Here is an 18,817-nt window from a genome sequence, read left to right on the forward strand (position 1 = left end):
AGTGGGGTGGGCCCCCATGGAGGGGAGAGGGGCGTGTCATCCTGTGGAACATGCTATTTTCCGCTGTACTACAATAAAGTGTAATTGCACATCCACTCCAGTAGATGGCAGTGGCACTCTCATTGCCCATTGTGTGCAGCAAGTTGTTTTGTTTTGGGGTTTTTTGCAACAAAAATTTATAGTTGCGGCGGAGAGTGGGTGGTGGGGGGGGGGCGTGTATTGTTTTCTTCTTGCTGGGGGGAGTCACATAAAATAATTGAGAAGCACTGCATTGCATGATTGATTCATTGATGATATAAACACATTACAAGATCGTGCTAACCAGTCATCCACCGTGCCGCCATATTTCTACGTGATTTATATAATTTTGTAACACTATATTTTTAAACGTCATTTTGAACACCACAAGTGATTCACACCCCCTCAATTCATACTCATAATTATTCCGTAGATTAACACCTTTAACAGAGACACTCATTTTCTTTATGTTTGTTCTTATCTTTAAATTTTTTAAAGTCACTCGTTCCCCTTAGGTTATAATAGTGACCCTCTTTAATTTCGAACCGTTTCTGTCAGGTTCGCCGGTCGGCGAGGAGGGGGGTGGACCCAAAATGCGAGGAAGCAGGGATAAGGGTAACTTAAAGGGAATTTATTTACAAAACAAAACCAAAAGGCAAACAAGGTACTAGGACAAACAAACGTGGCAGGGTGCAAAATAACAAAGTCGAACTAAACGTGACTAAACAGAACAAAAACCGAGGAACGAAGACAGTGACAAAAACTAGGGACAAGAGCGGGAGCAAGAGCGGGAGCAAGAGCGGGAGCAAGAGCGGGAGCAAGAGCGGGAGCAAGAGCGGGAGCAAGAGCGGGAGCAAGAGCGGGAGCAAGAGCGGGAGCAAGAGCGGGAGCAAGAGCGGGAGCAAGAGCGGGAGCAAGAGCGGGAGCGAAGCGAGAACATGAGCGTGAACGAGATCAGGGAGCGGTCGTGACAGTCCAAATGAAGCAGCAGGAGTAATGTTCCGACAATGGGTTGTCGGAGTGAGGTGTTTAAATAGTCCAGTCAATAGGGGAGCAGATGGGAATCAGGTGTGTTGATGATAACGGGGAACAGGTGCGTGGCTGGTGAGACAGAGTGCTGGGGGGAAACGCCCTACTCAGCTGACAAACATAAACAAAAGTGCACATGGTAGGAAAGTGACAAAAACAATAACAAAAGCACATGCAGACGAAAACAATGACAAAAACCCCTGTCATGCCCGACGCGGATCATGACAGTTTCTGAATACTGTGGCAGAGTTGGTAATTGTATGTTTCGTACATTATTTCAGATTCAGATTCAGATATACTTTATTGTCATTCTTGTACACATGTATACAGAACGAAATGTCGATACATCTGACCCGCACAGTTTCCTTAAATATACAGATATAAATATGTCGTATTGAGTAGGAATCTAGAAAAGGGATTTTATGTACAACAGTGCAAAAAAATTTGACAATTTATTTGCATCGAACCACTTTTTTAACAAATTTAATTCATTTTCCACAGTAGTCAGCAGCTGCTCGAGATTTTATCCGGAAAAATATTATGTTGCATCATCAGGAAATGGGATTTTTTTAAGTGCTTTAGAGCAACATCGGATATTGTTGATATCCAGTATAAACAATTTGGGACCAAGCATAGACCCTTGGGGAACCCCGTGAGTTATCTTCCACAGGTTCGATTTTATGTTCTTTAATTGCATCATATTGTTGGTTCTGTCTAGATGATTTTCTTTTCCTAATTAAAACAAATGAATGTCTACAGGAAGACAATCATGACAAGTGGAAGAATCTAGACCGGCTTGCTCGAGCAGTCTAACTAGACATCATCAGTTGAGATATAACCGGTTGCTTTTATCAGTTTGAGCATTAAACTTCAGTGCGGAACAGCAGTCCCGAGGAATTAATTTTCTGCTTGTAGTGCTCATCGCAGTGTTCACTCTGCGCCACAGTGAACTGATTCTTCCAATCACCAACTTTCCCTTCAAGAGGCAAAGAGATCAATTCAGGTGACATTCCAGCTGAGAAGCTTAAACACTTGCTCCGTACCTTTTCTCATGAAAGGAGACACCTTCAGATTCATTAAGGGGGCATTGGTAAAGTTGGTCAGCTTGTTGTCTTTCATATTTTCAAATTTCACAGCAGTCTTGATCCTTTCCTTCTCCTCGGCTGAGGGAGACACACCGAGGAAGCTACACAGCTTGTCAAGCTCACGGCCCAAGTTCTGCACACACGGAGGTCTCGCTCAGATATTATCAAAAGATTTTCCGTTCCATTCACAACACACTTAGAAATGATTAAGCACTTCATGTTTAGGCTTGGCTTGTCACCGCAATGCTTATGTATGATAATAATCAGCCTTGTAGGATGAATTATTGTACATGTCAACTGGAGCAGAAATTGGCTTTTTGACAAAATGTCCTCGGGATCCGTGCGTTCCGCTTGCACAGAAAGAATTCAAACAATGTACGCAGATAAATTATATATTGAATTTAATACTCTGCTTTAGTGAGATGAGTGATGTTTCTTAAAAGTCAAATTTTTATATATTTTTTTTAGGGGTGAAAATTGTTAAGATGAAGAGAAAACAGGTTTTCTAACAACAAAATAAATTTTATTCATTAAACTCATTGATGTTTTGTCTCAGACATGTTTTTTGGGTTGTTATTTACATGACATTTCGGGGGCAGTCTTCTGAAGAAACATGTCAGGTAAATAAGAAACTTAAAGAAAACGCTTTCTAACATTTTATAGCAGTGCTATTTGTTTCAATGCAGCACACTTGGTTTACGTCAAGCAAAATGTATTCCAATAATACAATCCAATGGAACTTTATTCATCGAGCGCATTTCACAACAGCTGGAGCTGAAACAAAGCGCTTTCCATGTGGTGTAATATAAATTAGCAGGAAATTACAAAACAAATTGAAACAACAAAAATTTACCTGATTACGTACACTACGATGGTGTAATCCGTTGATATGTCCAAATATTTGGAATAAAATGCCTGTATTAATTCTTTTGCATAAATATTTTTTCCAAACATTTCTTTCTAAAATTGTAAATTACTTTCATTTTTTGGTGTGGGTCTCTTTTGCCAAGTTTATTTTTTTTTTCAGTTTGAGCCATAGCGGACTTAAAGCAATGTGTGTGATGAGGCACAAAATGCAAATTTTGATTCACAAACTGCGATGCGAAATGGGTTATTTCAAGCCTTGCGTTGAACATGTTAGAAGATAATTGCTGAAATTGCGTGCAAACACAGAGAAGTACATATAACTCATATTTCCTTTGGATAGTCTGCAGGCTTGGTCCCTTGATTTTTCACCATTTTGAAGAGATTTAGATTTTTTTTAGATTTAGATTTTTTTTATTTTTTATTTTTTTGTAAGAAAACAACCTGCTAACATTTCACCTCAGTTAGATCTTCATAGAAAATATAATGTAGATTTGGATACATTTTCTTCTTCTCCCACCAGCCGACCACATGCTCATGCCAAGCTCCATACGCCACTGAAGGCACAGAAGAGCACATTCATGATGGTGAAAAGGGTTGACAAAAAAAAAAGAAAATCCACAGGTTACACTTTGACCTCACTTTTCCCCTCCATGAATCTCTGCAGAAAGCCATCCCAGTCTCCTGGTGCAGGGTGGATGCTGTTCATGCGGCTAAAGTGGAAGTGGGACACTGCAACATCCTTTGGGTTACGAGCCACGTAGACTGTCTGCACAAAACAAAAAAGAAGAAGCCTCAACTGCGTCAACGTATCTCTGCATTAAATTATTCACCTGCCACAGTTATATGCAGACATGTTGCACTTTTTACCTTACAGTTGTGCTTCCAAAACGTCTTTGGCACTAACTGAATTGGCAAATGAGTTTTGATGAGACGAGGAGTGATATCGAGCTGGTCTGCCAAGTCTTTTCCTTAAGGGGGAAGAGGACAAAAGCGACAGTGATGTGTGGTTTACGAAAGAATCAAGTCAAAAAAGAAATGAACGTGAATTTCATTTTTATTTTCAGTGCTTACGCTATCAAGTGACTCATATTGTTTTCACAAGTATGGGACCAGTCAGAAATATCAATAGAATGCATAGTTTTGTGTAAAACGCAGTGGTGGGCCGTCAAGGCCTTCAAGGCCTTCTCTGCTGGCCTAACATAATCAAGAAAAAAAAAATATCATATTCTTCACATTGATGTCACATTATATTCTACTGTTGTATTTTAGGTGAGAGTTTTATCCAATCAGAATTCAGCTAGCTCGTGTTGCCAGGCAGATTTCATGATACTAGAAGCATGCACTATACGTCCGAGGCCTTCAGATACAATCGTGCGGGCGTCTGTTTTGTGTCTAAAGGGAGCTTTTTCCGTTGATAGACAGTTGCGATAGCCAATCAGATCACTAGTTCGTTACAGGGAGGCCTTCTCGCTGGCCTTACGCTGAAAGTGACGAACGTGTCTTGTGATTGGATACTCACTCGTGAGGGGGCAGCACTTTGCGGAATCAACACAACAGAAAGTCGTAACTGGCGACCGTTTAAAAATCTAAAATATATTCTTGCTTTTTTTAAACCACAATGACCGAAGGAGGGAAAAGTGTGGATTTAATTGCAGATACATTTGCGAGGGCATTTTCAAGACGGTCCTTTCAAGGGAAGCTCGGTCGTCCAACACTCAATCAGTACGGCATAAGTGTGTTTCTGTATATTATTTTTCCAGCCGTGGTGTCATAAATGATGGCAATATGATGGGGATTTATTCAAGTTGGACTTCACTGAAGGCCTACGTGTGAAGTTTTTATTTTAGGAGTAAAACATTGAAGTTTTAAAATAATGCGCAAAGCTAGCTTTTTATTTTTTTAACCTTTGGGATGACCAGGGATGCAGAGCTCCAAAAATGGTACTCTCATGTACAGAGGTAGGGATATATCGTTTTCTGGATGCGTCTTTCCAAAGAAGAGGCGATCCAGGAGGTAGCAGACCCATGTAGTTCCTGAGATCAGAATAAAAATACACAATAAGAGCGTTTGCAAAGCAAGGAAACTGGTTTGATTGATCAATAAATTTACGAGAATTGTATTTCCATCCTCGTAGCCTGACCTGATTTAGGATAAGTTGCTATGACGATATCATCTGGTTTGGCCTTGAAGTTCTCCACGTTTTCCCAGTTGTCAGTGAAGAATTTTGTCATGGAGACCCCATGGAAGTCAAAGAGTTCTGGTCGAGGTGGTTCCTCCATCTCTTCTTCTGTTTCCCCTACGTAATTCTTGTAAGAAAAGGCTACAGCAACAATTCATCAGAGCGATCATCAGATGAATCGATCAAATTACACTCCCTCCATTTTGTTCATTAAAATTCATATTTATTGAGTATAAAAAATATCTGTCTTTCATCATCTATAATAACAGAGTATATGTATTTATTGGCAGGCAGAACAATAAAATTGTTCATTATTAACCTGTTTGTCTATTTGTTGCTCTTCACACAAAAGAATTATAGCTTTGTTTCAAGAAAGAGGCCAAGATTTCACTCAGTCAGTAAAAGTGTGAATAATCTGAGGCGAGATTTCAGTATCCCGAATATGTTTTTTTTTTGTTTTTTTTTTAGTTTTTGTTGTTGTTGTTTTTTGTTTTTTTTGGTATTTTTGTTTATCAAGTTCCGTGACATTTGTCTGGCAAATACTTTAGTGGCTTGGCTCAGTAATGATTGAGGAAGCAGTTCCGTCGCTACAACAAGTTGAGAGGTGGAATTTTGGGCTGTATATTGCTTGATTTATTTTTTTTATTCCATTTTGTTTTTGTTTCTTTAACTGTGCGATACACTTGGCAAATATTTGTAAATCAGTGGTGTGAATCCAACTTTTTTTGATTTATGCTACCACACTTATTCTTCGCTAATCCTCCTTGTTTTTAAACATACTTTTTTATTACCATTGTATCATTACATTAATTTTTTTAGGTGACCTTATATTACCGGTACAGTACATAACTATCGACTCCCAAACGGACCAGGATCCATCAAGTCACGTATACGAAACTTAAATGAAAGTATGCCGATTTACCAGTAAACCGTCACTAAAAGTCAAACCAACTTGTAATATAGAAACAAAGCACAAAACAAGCAATTCAAAAGCCACGATAAAGAAGAGTAGAGCCACTCACACTGATAGTAGATCCTCCGGGGTGGTAATGTGGAATAGAAGTGGTGATCATGCAAGAATCTGGACGTTCGGCTTCAGATGTCACGTCACGTTATGAGGAAGCACGTCGTACAAACTAGTTCATGCCAAATCGTCGTTTTTTTTTTTTACTGTGCAAACTGCTGAATTGTGCTGTTAAAAAAAAAAAAGATTGACTGGATGGTTCTTGTCAAATGATGCTTGGTCCTTGTTTCTATACCGTTTGATCTTCACAGATCCTTACAACCGTAGGGGAGGCCTCGGCACTTCAGTGGGGTTTTACAACCGCACCTTACCTCTGGGCTTTTTTGGACACATTTTATGTTTTTGTTTTTAAGAAGTAATATTTTTATGATACTGTCATTTTTTAAAAGGGAGTCATACAGGAAAATAGAATCTACAGAATGAAACCGTTAATGCAATTCAATTAATTGTGCTGCTTCTTCTGGTGTGTCCACCTTGGCTCAGTACATTGCTGTAATATTATATCATAATTTTTCACAGAGGATAAAGAATTTTATGCCTGTGGACATTGTTATATTATCGGTCTATATGTGTTGCTTCATACGTAATTTGACCTCAAACATCCGTTGCTCAAACACAGCCCACCTGAGTGTGTGATGTGTTCGCTAGGCAGCCAAAAAAATCATCATCTCAAAAAATTATTTCTTTATCCTGACATCACGTAACCTCCGCCTCTCGCCTGAAACTGGGGCATACCACGCAAGAGGGGGAAATATACCGCAATCCCGAAAAAAAAATCATTAAATGCTAAACCAAATCCGCTTACGTTATTATGGGTTTATTATGGTGGTATGGTCATTTGTCAATTGTGGTTCTTGGCAAACGGTTCTTTCTGGGCTAAGCCAAGTGGTTCTGAACCCTGAATTGGTTGCCAGCCTATCACAGGGCACACAACTGTGAGGCAGACTTGCGAACCAGTGGCTCACCATGCCATCTTTTTTATTTTAAATAATATATTATTTTTTTAAATTTTAAATGTGTTTTCATTAAAAAAAAATATGTGACATGTTATGTTACGAATTAATATGAAATAATGTATATTAAACGACGCTTTTCATCCCGGAAGTGACGTCACAAGAGTACACAACGAAGATGGCGGCGGCCACTGAGAAGGCAGCTAAAACTTCACACGTGGGGAAAAGGAAAAAGGTAAACGATTTTAAAGATGATTGTACACAACTGCACTTGTGTGGGTTGTCTGACAATGTCGGAGACCACAATATGGGAAACGCGATGACTTAGAAAGAAGAGGCGTCGTGTGATATCGAGCTACTTTATCAATTTGTGCTAACAGAGTTGATCCCAGTAACGCTTAAGAATGTCTGCTGTTAAACTTACCGGTACCGATGGCTTCTTTCTAGCAGCCTCCAGCTCGTTACTGGGACGGGAAGAAAGATGAAAGCAACGACGGAAAGCATGCGGATTCACAGCAGCAGAAGCGTATGAGTACACCAGCAAGGAAGAGAAAGAAACAAAACGACGATGATCAAAACAAACCGTTTATATCTGGGGTGAGGCCAATTTAAAATATTAAGCAATTAAAGTTGTTTCAAGTACTTCATTAATTTTGGTGTGCGAAATGTTTTTATTTTGTTTTGTTTTATATCCATAGCACTCCAAGTGCCACCACCCTCACTGAAATGACTCCACAGTACAGTGGAAAAACATGATTTATAAAAAGAAATAATTAAAAAAACACTACCTCAGTCATACTCATTAAAATGAATTGCATGCAAAACATAAATGTAGAATAGCATTTACATGATTATAGATCTAGCATATTCCTTTGACAGTGTCAGGAATATCCTCACATATGTGATTTTTTACGTTTTTTCCCAATATTGATATTTTTATCAATATTGCAATGTTTGTGAAAAGCAAATACATGATTGGTTAGGAAAATAATACAAATAATAAAAACAATTATGCTTCTATGGTCAAAAAAGTATCCAACCTATGCATTTATGCACTGTGTAACCTCCTTGAATTTGTGCTTGACATATGTCTGACGGAATAATTGGCACACCTTCAGAAACCGGATGCTTTCCCAGGATCTGCTTCGATTCCCAAAGCTAGACTGCAGAAGTTCACAAGGAAAGGAAAAACGGAAGAGCGGGTCAGCAATTTTAGTATGTCTTTTTAGTATTTCCATTGAGCTGCTGGTTGTAGCACACTTTTTCCGCTCCAGGTTCGCAAGCGCCACTTCAAGCTGCGAGAAATCATTGCTCATTCAGATGAAGCCTCAGAAATGGCCCAAAAACAAGCTGCCCGGTGTGACCTTCTACTAACAGAGGAAGCAGGGTAAACTATTCGATTCCTGGAGAGTTTGGCTGAAAATGCCACGTTGTTCTTACCTTATTTAATGACCTCTTCAGGTTTCTAGAGGGAGACGAAGATGAGGACACATGCACGATCTCACAGCACGATATCGTAGATGCTGTGGATATAACGTCTGGGACCAAGGTGCGCAATTTTGTGTATTCGTGTTGGCCAGTAGTGGACTGTTGTAATTAGGCATGCGTCGATGAACGGTTCACCCTTGTTTTAAAAGGTCATGGTTTCAATTACTGCTAATCTTTTTTTGAGGGAACTCCGAAGTAGGGAAAATATGATGCTGCTTGCAGAACTATCTAAATGAATGAAGTTTTGTTTTGTTTTTTGTTGTTTTTTTTTTGTTTTGTTTTTTTCTTTCCTTCTTGGTGAGCAGAAATGGGAGGGGTGAGTAGTTAGAGGGTGTCAAAAGAAGTACTGGGTTACTCCAGCAACACGGATGCCCTTTGATTAATGTGTATTATAATTAAAAAAATAGTCCATATATTGTGTAAATATAAAATGGATTATTTTACCGTTAGAATCTAATATCGGCACATGCCTAATTAGAATTGTGGAAATTCAGTTTAACATATAACATTTGTGAGTACCGTTCGTTAATTACCATGGCAATGATTCCTATTTAAGTTTAAATGGGCACACAAATGTGTTTTTTTTTGTTTTGTTTTTTTTTGTTATTATTGTTGACATTTTTCTTCACATCTGTTTTGTTCTCAGTATTTTGACCTGAATCTGTCTCAATTTGGACCATACCACCTGGATTACAGCAAGACTGGACGGTCAGTGGCCCACTCTTGAGTCCCCGGCTTTAATCGTATTGGTATTGTTAAGAGTGTGGGTTAATTATCAAAACACTCTATTCCGAATAGTCCATTAACATCAATATCATCCATGTAATCAGTGTCTCTCCCACAATTTGTTTTCTTGTCCTGTGACATTTTCATTCAGAAGATTCAAGTAGTAAAAAAATAAATATTTTTAGTTTCAACTGCAGTACAGAGGTGCAATAATAATTCGCAAGGTGGTATGTGAATATTTGTGTCTGGTGCTTATATGTTTGCGTCAATGTTTTGATTTAGTCACCTGCTCTTGGGTGGGAGGAGAGGCCATGTCGCTTGTGTGGACTGGCAGTCCAAACAGCTCATGTGTGAGATAAACGTGATGGAGGCCATCCGTGATGTTCGGTAAGTAGCTTTTTATCCGCTATTGTTCCTAAAGACCACCATTTATAGAGCATGGCGTATATTTTACTCGCAAGTGATATCATTTTTTTTATACACACAGAATGAAATATTTAAGCTTTTATTGAACATGTCATAAATTTGATATTTGTTTTACGCGTGGAATAATCCTATTTCAGTGTGTATGTGCTGCTTTTGTTTTAAAATTTCTGCTTCTGGTCTTTAAATCTCCGAATGTTTTGGGGGCCTGAATACATTAAAGAAGTGTTGATTGAATATAAACCAAGTCGGGGTGTAAGAATCTGATTAATTAGTGGAGCCCATAGTTCAAAGCAAACATGGCGAAGCTGCATTCCGCCGTGATGCTGCGCACAAATAGAATAAGCTGCCAACAAAAGTGAAGTCAGCCCGAGTGTAAATGATTTTAAATCTTTATTAAAAACGTTTTTTTTTCCTCATACCTTTTGATTGTCTTCTTAACAATTTTAAATATTTTTTTCTTTTAGATAATTTAGAAACCCACTTTCCTTACTTTTAAATGTTTCAAAATTTTCTGTTGATCCACATTTCAGGTGGCTTCACACCGAGAACATGTTTGCAGTAGCCCAGAAGAAGTGGCTGTACATGTACGACTCAAACGGAATTGAGCTTCACTGCATCCGCAAGTTCAACGATGTCCTCCGCATGCAGTTTCTGCCCTACCACTTTTTGTTGGCCACCGCTGTAAGTTGATCATTTGTTACATGTTTGTGTCAGAAATATCAATACAAATAACTTCCGTTTACATTCCCGTACTTGTGTTGTGTGGTTAATTTCTCCTGTTTCAGAGCATGACAGGTTTTCTGCAATATCTTGATGTATCTGTGGGAAAAGAGGTTGCCGCCATCAACACCAAGAAGGGCCGCCTCGACGTCATGTGCCAGAACCCGTATAACGCTGTCATCCATCTCGGACACTCTAATGGCACAGTCAGCCTCTGGTCGCCCAGTCAGAAAGAGCCCCTCGTCAAGATGCTCTGTCACCGAGGAGGAGTGCGCTCTGTCGCTGTGGACAAAACGGGAACGTGAGTCCAAAGTTAAGACAATGTGGAATGTTCTTTCTGTGGGAATGATTATTCTGTACGTAGCGTATAGTAAAGTGCAAGCGCTTCCATGAAAAGTAAAAAATCACGACACAACTGTTTATTAACTATTATCAATGCCACAAGATGGCATCTTAAATTGTCCTTAAAAATAATGAGTACCGTCGGCTTTATGTTTTTTTTTTTAAATGTCCGTCTGAATGGGCTGATGACTCTCTTGACTTCTTCCGCCTTCTGAGCTAAATTTCCGCAATGTCCACCAGAGGTCACTGTTGTCATGTTACCTGTTTTGGCAGATATATGGTGACGTCTGGCATGGACAAACAGCTGAAGGTGTTTGACGTCAGAACTTTCCAGCCCCTCTCTTCTTACTTCCTCCCTGCTGGAGCATCTTGTTTGTCACTGAGCCAGCGAGGGCTGCTCTCTGCAGCCACGGGGGATGTCGTCCAGGTCAGTCATGTCGTCTTGGATGAACAAGGATTTGTTTTCTTATAATCACTCAGTGTCTGATTTACTTATGGTTTGCCCACACAAACAATGATTAGTGCACAACAACAGAGGCTATATCACACCTGAGACAAATTATGCTGGCTGATTTTTCGTAAGCAACGTCTAATACGTGGCTGGCAAGTGACAGCTTTCCTCTCGTACAAGTTGAACCTGTCGTACACGCGGACAAACCACGGCAATATCACAAATAAATAATTTGTAAAAGACAGCACAAATCATTTCTGACATTGCTACAGTGACACAAGCTACAACAATTTTCTTTACGTCTCGTGAGAGTTTCAGTCTCTTCCGTTGTGGCTTTTGCAGTCATGCCGATATTCAGTGTTGTGTTGCGGAGTTTGCAAATGTTGTGACCTTTCTCACCGTAAAGGTCTGACTTGGAGCCATTCACAAAGTGTCACGCTAAATCATTCTTAAAACTCATTTGAACTCTGCATTTGGTGTTAGCCTCTCACATTTTTCTTTTCCCAGTTGTGCGCTTGCCATGCGCTTCCAAATGTTGCAGCGTGAAACATCAGAGCTTTCTAAATGACAAAATCATCTTTTAAATTTTAGTTTCCACCACTTTTTCCACTTATCAACCGCGTAGGAAATTTAGCGCCCACTACTTGGGATCTTATTAGAAGATTGCAATCTTTGTAAGTCCCACGCAACACGCCTACCAACGGCGTGTGCAATCTGTTAGCGTAATCATGTATTTTGTTATTGAATCAGACCCGAAGTGCATTGAATGTGGAAAATCAGTACTGTAAATCCATTTGTGTTTTTTTTTCTGACAGATGTACCGGGATGTGTGGAGTTCTCCGGTGAAAAAACCCTACATGGCCTATCGAGCCCAGGCTGCGGCATGTGAGCTACGCTTTTGCCCCTTTGAAGATGTGCTCGGGATCGGCCACGGACAAGGCTTCACGAGCGTGCTCGTACCAGGTCTGACCACTTTCACAAGGGTGCCTTTAAATAGTCTGGTTTGTTCAGTGACTGTGCTTGTAACTTAAGTTGGGTCACTCATATCTCAAGGCAGCGTTGTACTTAAAAGGTGTTCGAACGGTTCAAAGAACACACCGGTCCTCGTTTTCATTTCCAGGAGCGGGTGAGCCAAATTTTGACGGCCTGGATTCTAATCCATACCGCAGTGCGAAACAGAGGCAAGAATGGGAGATTAAGGCGCTGCTGGAAAAGATCCAGCCGGAGCTTATCAGTTTGGACCCCACTCAACTTGGGAAAGTTGACCTGGGCACCTTCGAACAAAGACACCAAGACAGAGTGCAAGCCCTGGTCAGTTTTAAAATGCGTGTCATCAAGGCTCAGTTTTGATGACAGCCTGCGGAATCGAAATGAAAACTCTTTTGTCTTCCTAGGGCTTTGATCCTCTCGCCAAGGAAAAATTTGTCCCCAGGTATAAGAAAAAAGGTCGCAGCTCAACGGGAAATGTAGAAAGGCGGAAGAGGCAAGTCGCTAATATCGACCAGAGGGTAAGTATGATGACCTTATAAGCAGCGATCTTTGTGGTTGCATCTGCTGTGGGCTCAACAAATAATTGCTTTCACCATTCAGGATCTTATCGTGAAAAGTATGGAGGACAAAATGAAGCTGGCGCAAGAAAGAGAAGCAAAGGAAAAGAAGAAGGCAGCCATCGCCAGCCAGAAATCAGCCCTGAGCAGATTTCACAAATAGAAGAGGGGCTCGTTGTGCTCCTCAAACAATGTGACCTCCTTGTTAAGAGTGAAGCCCCCGCCCCCGTGTGGTGTGTGTGTGGGCAAAACAAGCGACATACCGCAAAAACTCGGAAAGAGGAAATGACTTCTGATGAGTGGCGTTCATTTGCAGCCAAGCAACGAGGCAGGGCGGCTTTTTCATGCCTTAAGCATGTCCTGTGCTTACAGGAAATACAAAAACCCGGAAATGCGTCTGATCTTACTCATGCGCTTTCATTGTGCAACCATTGATCCAATTAAAAAGTGCCGCAGCACTTGAGTCAATACAGTATGGCGTGAAAACTATAAACTGGAAAAGGAGTGTCGGTGTGGTTTATGTCTTGGCGTAACCACCTCCACCATGACGTGTATATTTGCAAATGGATAAAATGTAACAGGCGATCGTGCTTTGGAATGTTTGTAGGCCAGAAGTACAAAGTACAGCTAACGAATTAAAAAAAAGGAACTCGCATCTTATCTCAGATCACATTTTTTTATGGAGTGTTTTGTATGTATGTATTCTTGCAGTTGAAATGTTTCTTCACCAGTCGAAGCAAAATACAACACACACCCCACCTCCAAAGAAAAATGTATGTTCCTAATTGAAATGAAAAGCCAGCAATGGCACAAAGGAGGAAGTCAAGGGACAGTCACAACTTTATCTTCTTCCCTCCTTCCTGACGTTTGTTTCCTGGTGCTGGTTAAATATTACACACAGTGCTGATGGAAGCAGCGTACTTTGACTCGAGACAAACTGTTCTGAAACAAGGCGGGTTGAAATAAAATCGGGAATTGCGGAAAGATTTTGACTCCTTTATTGAAAGTTCACATTTTTTTTCATAGTCATTTTCCAGAATGTCAAAACACATTTGTTCTTTTTTTTTATTATTATTGGATTGAGGAGTGTAGCTGGCCAAGCAGAGGAACTGTAGATTTTTCAATATCGCCTCCTGGGCACAACCCTCAAAGTCAATGTTTACTCTCGCCGTAAATCGCAGACTCACTGCATCATGTATAATGTGTTAAACATACAATAAGTTGCAATGTCCTCATTTTTTTTTTACTTGCTGATACTACAATCGCTGAACTTTCCATTTAATGAAAAGCTCACACAACAACCCGTATTGACGCATCACATTTGTACCCGTAAAATATATCATTTGCCCCAAAAAAAAACATTATGGTTCGATCATTCTTATTTGACTGCCAGTAAAAAAAATAAATGAAAATACAGTAAAATGAGGTCAGAACATACATATGATACAAATGTGAAGGTATGCATGCAGCCAACAGTTGTGTAAATAGAACTATAGTGTGATTTTTCTGAGCAGCTCTGCCGTGACGATGGTCGCGAATATTGCCTCTCAGTCTTCTGGCATAAATTAGCTGACTTGCTTTCCTGTGGGCTCGCCTTAAGCGCCAAAGTTATTTGCTCAGCAGTGTACGTTAGTCACTGCCGGCTGGTGCCATGCATTATAAGTCGGCCTACATAGAGTACGTGATTCCATGAAATGATTTACTAAAACCAATGCACCTTGTGAAATGTGCGGTATAAATAAAATTGTTTTGAATTTGTTCATCAATCGATGACTGACACATAGCGACAAGCCAAACAATTAAATCTTCTACGAGATGGTAGAAGGTAAAATAATCACGTGTGTTCTCCAGTTTACATTCGCGCAACAAATTGCATTTGGTTAAACAGGCCGAGATATTTGATCTAATCTAAAATATGTGCATTGACTCATAAAGGTTGGGAAACGTGTCGGACAATATTTTTGTATCAGTGAGTGAATACGCAGACCGCTTCCCGGAGTGTCCCTTTCTTGCAAAAGTGCCTCTTCGTCCCTATTGTATTCACACTTAAAAAATGTGGATTTATTTACACCACCTGTACAAGCGTGTGTGCTTTAAGTAGCAACGTGACAAGCGTCCGTCATCTTTGGGGGATTTTCTTTAACAATGAAACGTTTTAGAGCAACTGGCAACATTTGAAAGGTCATAGCGATTTTGAACAAGAACCACTTCTGAATTTCAGCCTGTATAAGCTTATTGTTGGAAGTGGTTTCACTTGAGCTTGTCAGCAAATTTGTAGAAAGGGTTTCCCAGTGGTGTCAAACTCAAGGCCCAGGGGCTAGATGTGGCCCGCTCCATCATTTTAGGCGGCCCCCAAAGGCAAATTATGTGTCAACTTGCATGCTACATTCTGTACGAAAATTTAGAAATCGTCACAATGTTGAGATTTTGCAATCATTTTACTGATACATTTTTGATACTTGAGCAATAGTCACACAAAGCTTGACTTTTGATTAAAAAAAAAGCCAACAATTTGTGATGTATATCTACCACTATAATAAAATGATTCAATTTAATAATTAAAAAACTAAAATTATTCACGTCCCTCTTAGGGAAGCCATAGCTACATAAAATTAGTTTGACACCCCTGCAAACAAAAAGTTGTTGAGAAGTAATCAAGTTATAGTGTCTTCCTGAAATTTGAAGGAGTTTTTTCATCAAATTTTCCGTCTGTGATATCACTCGAAAACATTTCCCAAAATGGCCACACGCAAAACTCAATTTCTCCAGAAGCCATCATCAGATTTTGCTGCATTGCACTCTGGTTGAAGTGGCCTTTCCAACCAGAACGTTTGACAGGCGGTCGTTTTTGGAATAATTTGCCAAGTTGCTACTATAAGTACAGAATTGAGTCCCACTCACACCTCCTTCCCCAGACCGAGCGCTGAGCCCAGCAGGGCCCCGACTTTGCACATACACAGCGATGCTCGGGTCCTCAACCAGAGGCACGGTCCCGATGAGTGGATGTCAGCCCAGAAGTGCAGCATATCCTTCGGTGGGATGTGGTGCACTGACACCATTGCTTGATAGCAGCAGCGCCCATATGGCATAGGTGGGCCACCGGAGAACAGGGGGGAGTGCGTGGGCAGTATGCCGGCCGCCTGGGCGCATACACCCACAAATATGTCTTCCGGGGGTTGAGCCGTGGACAGGGGTGACACTAAGGCGGCCAGGGATATTTTCAGCAATGCAGAACGGGATAGAACATAAGCCGTACCGCTGCAATAGTCTGGAAAAACAGATGACAGGTAGGCCTTCTTCGGGACGTAGTGCTTGCTGTCAGGGTCCCGGTCGGGGGCCACGCGGAGATGCACCCTGCCAAGATACAAGTCAGCATGTTCATACGGGCTGCGGCTTTTGTTCAGCAGGTGCAGGAGTGCGCTGGGATTGAACAGGACGTCGTCATCCACTTTGGCCACAAAGTGAGCCTGGGGGCAAAAGCGGCGCACCCAGCTCTGCAATGCTAAAGTCTTCAGGGTCAGGTTGGAGTACGAGTCCAGGAAACGACCTTGAACCAGGTCCCCTTGCTCCCTGGCTTCCTCGATGAGCATCTTGGCCAGTCCCGGGTCAGATGGCACACCCAGCATGAAGAGAGTCATGACCCTCTGGCCCATCACTTTGCTCTCCCCGCCCCACGTGTCCCTGATGGCCTGGCGAGCCCTTTGATGAGCAGGGGCCGAGGTAACCATGGTGATGAGGTACGGCTTGGCACGCTGGCACACCAGCGGACTCGGCATGAGCAGGAACTCCTCGGGTCTGGTCGGAGGGACGTTCTGCGGGGGGAAGATGCCTGCGTGCGGCGCCGGCACGGCGTTCATCTGGACGGACGTAATCCAATACTCGATGACATCCACAAAGAGCAACGCGAAAACGGCACCGATAACGGTCGCCGCGCAGAGGCACGACAAAAGTCCGGAGCGGACCCCTCGTTTTCCCAACCGGGGCATGCATATCCACAGCCCCCGGACGACCATTGTTTATCAAGCGGTCTCCGCTCCTCGTCGGTCGCTGCGAGGGTCCTGCGGATGCTGCGGCCGCCCACCGGCAGCACCCAAGTGGGTTACGCGGCTGCGCACACGACACGATCGAATAAACTGTCGATTGCGACACATTTAATGAAAATGTGCCAAAGTACGCATTCCACTCCTCCGCCCTCACACTAGAAGGTTTGTTGTTAAGTAGCACGAGCAAATGTCAAAACCAACCTGCTCTAATTTACGCGAGAAACGTGCACGCGGCAAATAGCATGCATCATAACGCCAAGGGCGTAGCAAGGCATGACGCTCTGTGAGGGCACAGGCCCCTTACTACATTGGACCACTCCCACTAACATGTCGCAGAGATTAAAAATAGAAAGAAAAACATTCTGTAGCGGATTTTATATGAGGCTAATTTGCAACTGTGTATTATCACCAGGATGTATTTGTATTAAGTTCATTTTGTCTTCTTCTTGTTATTTATATTTGACTGATTCATTTATAGCAGACAATTTCGTTTTAGGTTAATTTTTTTACCTGACATGTTTCGGCGAGTCTTTCGCCTTCTTCAGAGTGTCACATGATGGTGTCTTCTTGTGACCTGTCTTTATCAGCTGATGTTCAATGAGGGCGTGACTTACCTGTCAAAGAAATGACAGGCAGGTCATGCATGCCCCCCCGCTGTCCGTTCACTCCTCCAAGATGCTGCTCCAGGTGGTAGAGAGGATGAAGGCTCCCTCGTCCCTGTTCATGGTTTTCGTGCCTCGCTTGCGGATCTCAATGGCCTCCCTGATTTCACAGCAAATTTATAATTCTGCTAATATGAAATGATCTTTGTCAAACTTCTTGCAACGTGGCTAACTCATTGTGTAACATAACTGTAGAGCACTACTTTTCTAAACTCTTTGTTCTTTTCTTCAGCTGTTTTTACTTACTTTTCTTTTTTTTTTGAGATGTGAAAAACAAGGGAGTCACCACAACATCGCCTTATCTCTTGTCTACACATCAAGAACACTCGTACTTCTTCGAAACATTAACGTCATCAGGACTTTGACAAGACTGAATGTGGCTCAAGATAAGACCGGACCTTTGTTTACTTGGAAAATTAATGACATCATGAGTAATGTACAAAAAAAATACAAAAAAAACTAAAGCTTGAAAAAAGAGCTGCCCTTTTTCCTCTCCTTGAACAGCAAGTAGAGGTTTTTGCATTTGACTTGAGGACAAAGAGCCCGGAATTCCGTACTTTTCTGTACCTTGGCCTGCAGATAGATAAAAAGTCGAAGCATGTGTGAGTATCTTATTGGTTGATTAACTTTGGGATGTAAGCCTTAGCAACAGGCAGCAAAATCATCCTCAAGTTCAACAGTACATGAATTGCTAGAAAGATAATAAAGGTCAGTTTTGATTGACGCTGTCAAAAAAAAAATCTAGTTTATTGTTGTGTTCATAATTTGTAATAGAATTTTTTATGTGAGCTCTGCAAGGTGGCACATTTCAAAATGAATGACAGTGACCACAGGATGAGGGTGCTTGCGTGCAAGTGCTGTAATTTCCCCTATTATACTATATCCCCATTTCCCCTTAATAAATGTTTTGATCCAATTTTTCATTTTGGGAAATATGTTGTAAAACATATTCAGCATATCTATCTATCTATAATATATATATATATATATAAATATTATTTTTTTTTCAATTATAAACTCCTAAGTAGTTGATACAGACCAGACAAACTTGAGGAAACACAAAAATAAGGGGAGGGGTTGAGCATGACAGGAGTGTCAAAAACAACCATAAGCTAATGAGGCACTTTTAAAAAATGTTTATTTTCAATTGCCAAATCCACGAGTGAAAGAACGAACGATACCCGGATTCACACGGAGGCACACGTTTTTTGTTTTTTTAAATTTTATTTTTTTTTCATTTTTTCTTTATTGCAAACT

The 18,817-nt window shown here is 41.1% G+C and overlaps 3 protein-coding genes across 5 annotated transcripts; 1 reads left to right on the forward strand and 2 right to left on the reverse strand.

The window, feature by feature from the left end:
- Positions 1–1,768: 1,768 nt before the first annotated feature.
- Positions 1,769–7,708, reverse strand: LOC148339503 (cytosolic sulfotransferase 3-like). Of its 2 annotated transcripts, XM_088290314.1 has the most exons (9): positions 7,580–7,708; positions 6,201–6,370; positions 5,140–5,319; positions 4,904–5,032; positions 3,867–3,967; positions 3,639–3,765; positions 3,456–3,553; positions 2,091–2,265; positions 1,769–2,023 (listed from the first exon to the last, which is right to left on the reverse strand). In XM_088290314.1, exons 3-9 carry the CDS (start codon positions 5,276–5,278, stop codon positions 1,911–1,913), a joined length of 882 nt encoding a protein of 293 aa, XP_088146440.1. In that variant the 5' UTR covers positions 5,279–5,319; positions 6,201–6,370; positions 7,580–7,708; the 3' UTR covers positions 1,769–1,910. The 2 variants fall into 2 exon arrangements, with proteins under 2 accessions (XP_088146440.1, XP_088146441.1); XM_088290315.1 differs by lacking the exon at positions 6,201–6,370 and having other exon boundaries at positions 7,580–7,704.
- On the forward strand, positions 7,307–13,839 carry wdr46 (WD repeat domain 46). 2 transcript variants are annotated; one of them, XM_088290310.1, is made up of 14 exons: positions 7,307–7,390; positions 7,603–7,752; positions 8,274–8,357; positions 8,430–8,542; positions 8,617–8,704; positions 9,290–9,351; positions 9,652–9,756; positions 10,326–10,476; positions 10,581–10,816; positions 11,131–11,284; positions 12,124–12,271; positions 12,429–12,619; positions 12,703–12,816; positions 12,899–13,839. In XM_088290310.1, the coding sequence occupies exons 1-14, from the start codon at positions 7,334–7,336 to the stop codon at positions 13,016–13,018; spliced, it is 1,773 nt and encodes a 590-aa protein (XP_088146436.1). In that variant the 5' UTR covers positions 7,307–7,333; the 3' UTR covers positions 13,019–13,839. The 2 variants fall into 2 exon arrangements, with proteins under 2 accessions (XP_088146436.1, XP_088146437.1); XM_088290311.1 differs by having other exon boundaries at positions 7,317–7,390; positions 7,606–7,752.
- b3galt4 (beta-1,3-galactosyltransferase 4) lies at positions 13,839–17,189 on the reverse strand. The gene has a single exon (XM_088290313.1). It carries the CDS (start codon positions 16,866–16,868, stop codon positions 15,753–15,755), a length of 1,116 nt encoding a protein of 371 aa, XP_088146439.1. The 5' UTR covers positions 16,869–17,189; the 3' UTR covers positions 13,839–15,752.
- Between the last annotated feature and the right edge of the window lie 1,628 nt (positions 17,190–18,817).

Source organism: Idiotropiscis lumnitzeri, chromosome 3 (genome assembly GCF_059441095.1).
Source record: "Idiotropiscis lumnitzeri isolate Australia: NSW breed Sydney's pygmy pipehorse chromosome 3, RoL_Ilum_1.0, whole genome shotgun sequence".
Lineage (NCBI taxonomy): Eukaryota > Metazoa > Chordata > Actinopteri > Syngnathiformes > Syngnathidae > Idiotropiscis > Idiotropiscis lumnitzeri.

Bases quoted from the DNA above. Each gene is read 5' to 3' on its own strand.
- wdr46 (XM_088290310.1), top strand. From the start codon at position 7,334: ATGGCGGCGGCCACTGAGAAGGCAGCTAAAACTTCACACGTGGGGAAA. The intron at 10,477-10,580 runs GTAAGTTGATCA...CTCCTGTTTCAG, and splicing joins ACTTTTTGTTGGCCACCGCT to AGCATGACAGGTTTTCTGCA. The intron at 12,620-12,702 runs GTCAGTTTTAAA...TTGTCTTCCTAG, and splicing joins AAGACAGAGTGCAAGCCCTG to GGCTTTGATCCTCTCGCCAA.
- LOC148339503 (XM_088290314.1), bottom strand. From the start codon at position 5,278: ATGGAGGAACCACCTCGACCAGAACTCTTTGACTTCCATGGGGTCTCC. The intron at 5,033-5,139 runs GTCAGGCTACGA...TTCTGATCTCAG, and splicing joins AGCAACTTATCCTAAATCAG to GAACTACATGGGTCTGCTAC. The intron at 3,554-3,638 runs GTGAGGTCAAAG...CTGTGCCTTCAG, and splicing joins GAGATTCATGGAGGGGAAAA to TGGCGTATGGAGCTTGGCAT.
- b3galt4 (XM_088290313.1), bottom strand. From the start codon at position 16,868: ATGGTCGTCCGGGGGCTGTGGATATGCATGCCCCGGTTGGGAAAACGA.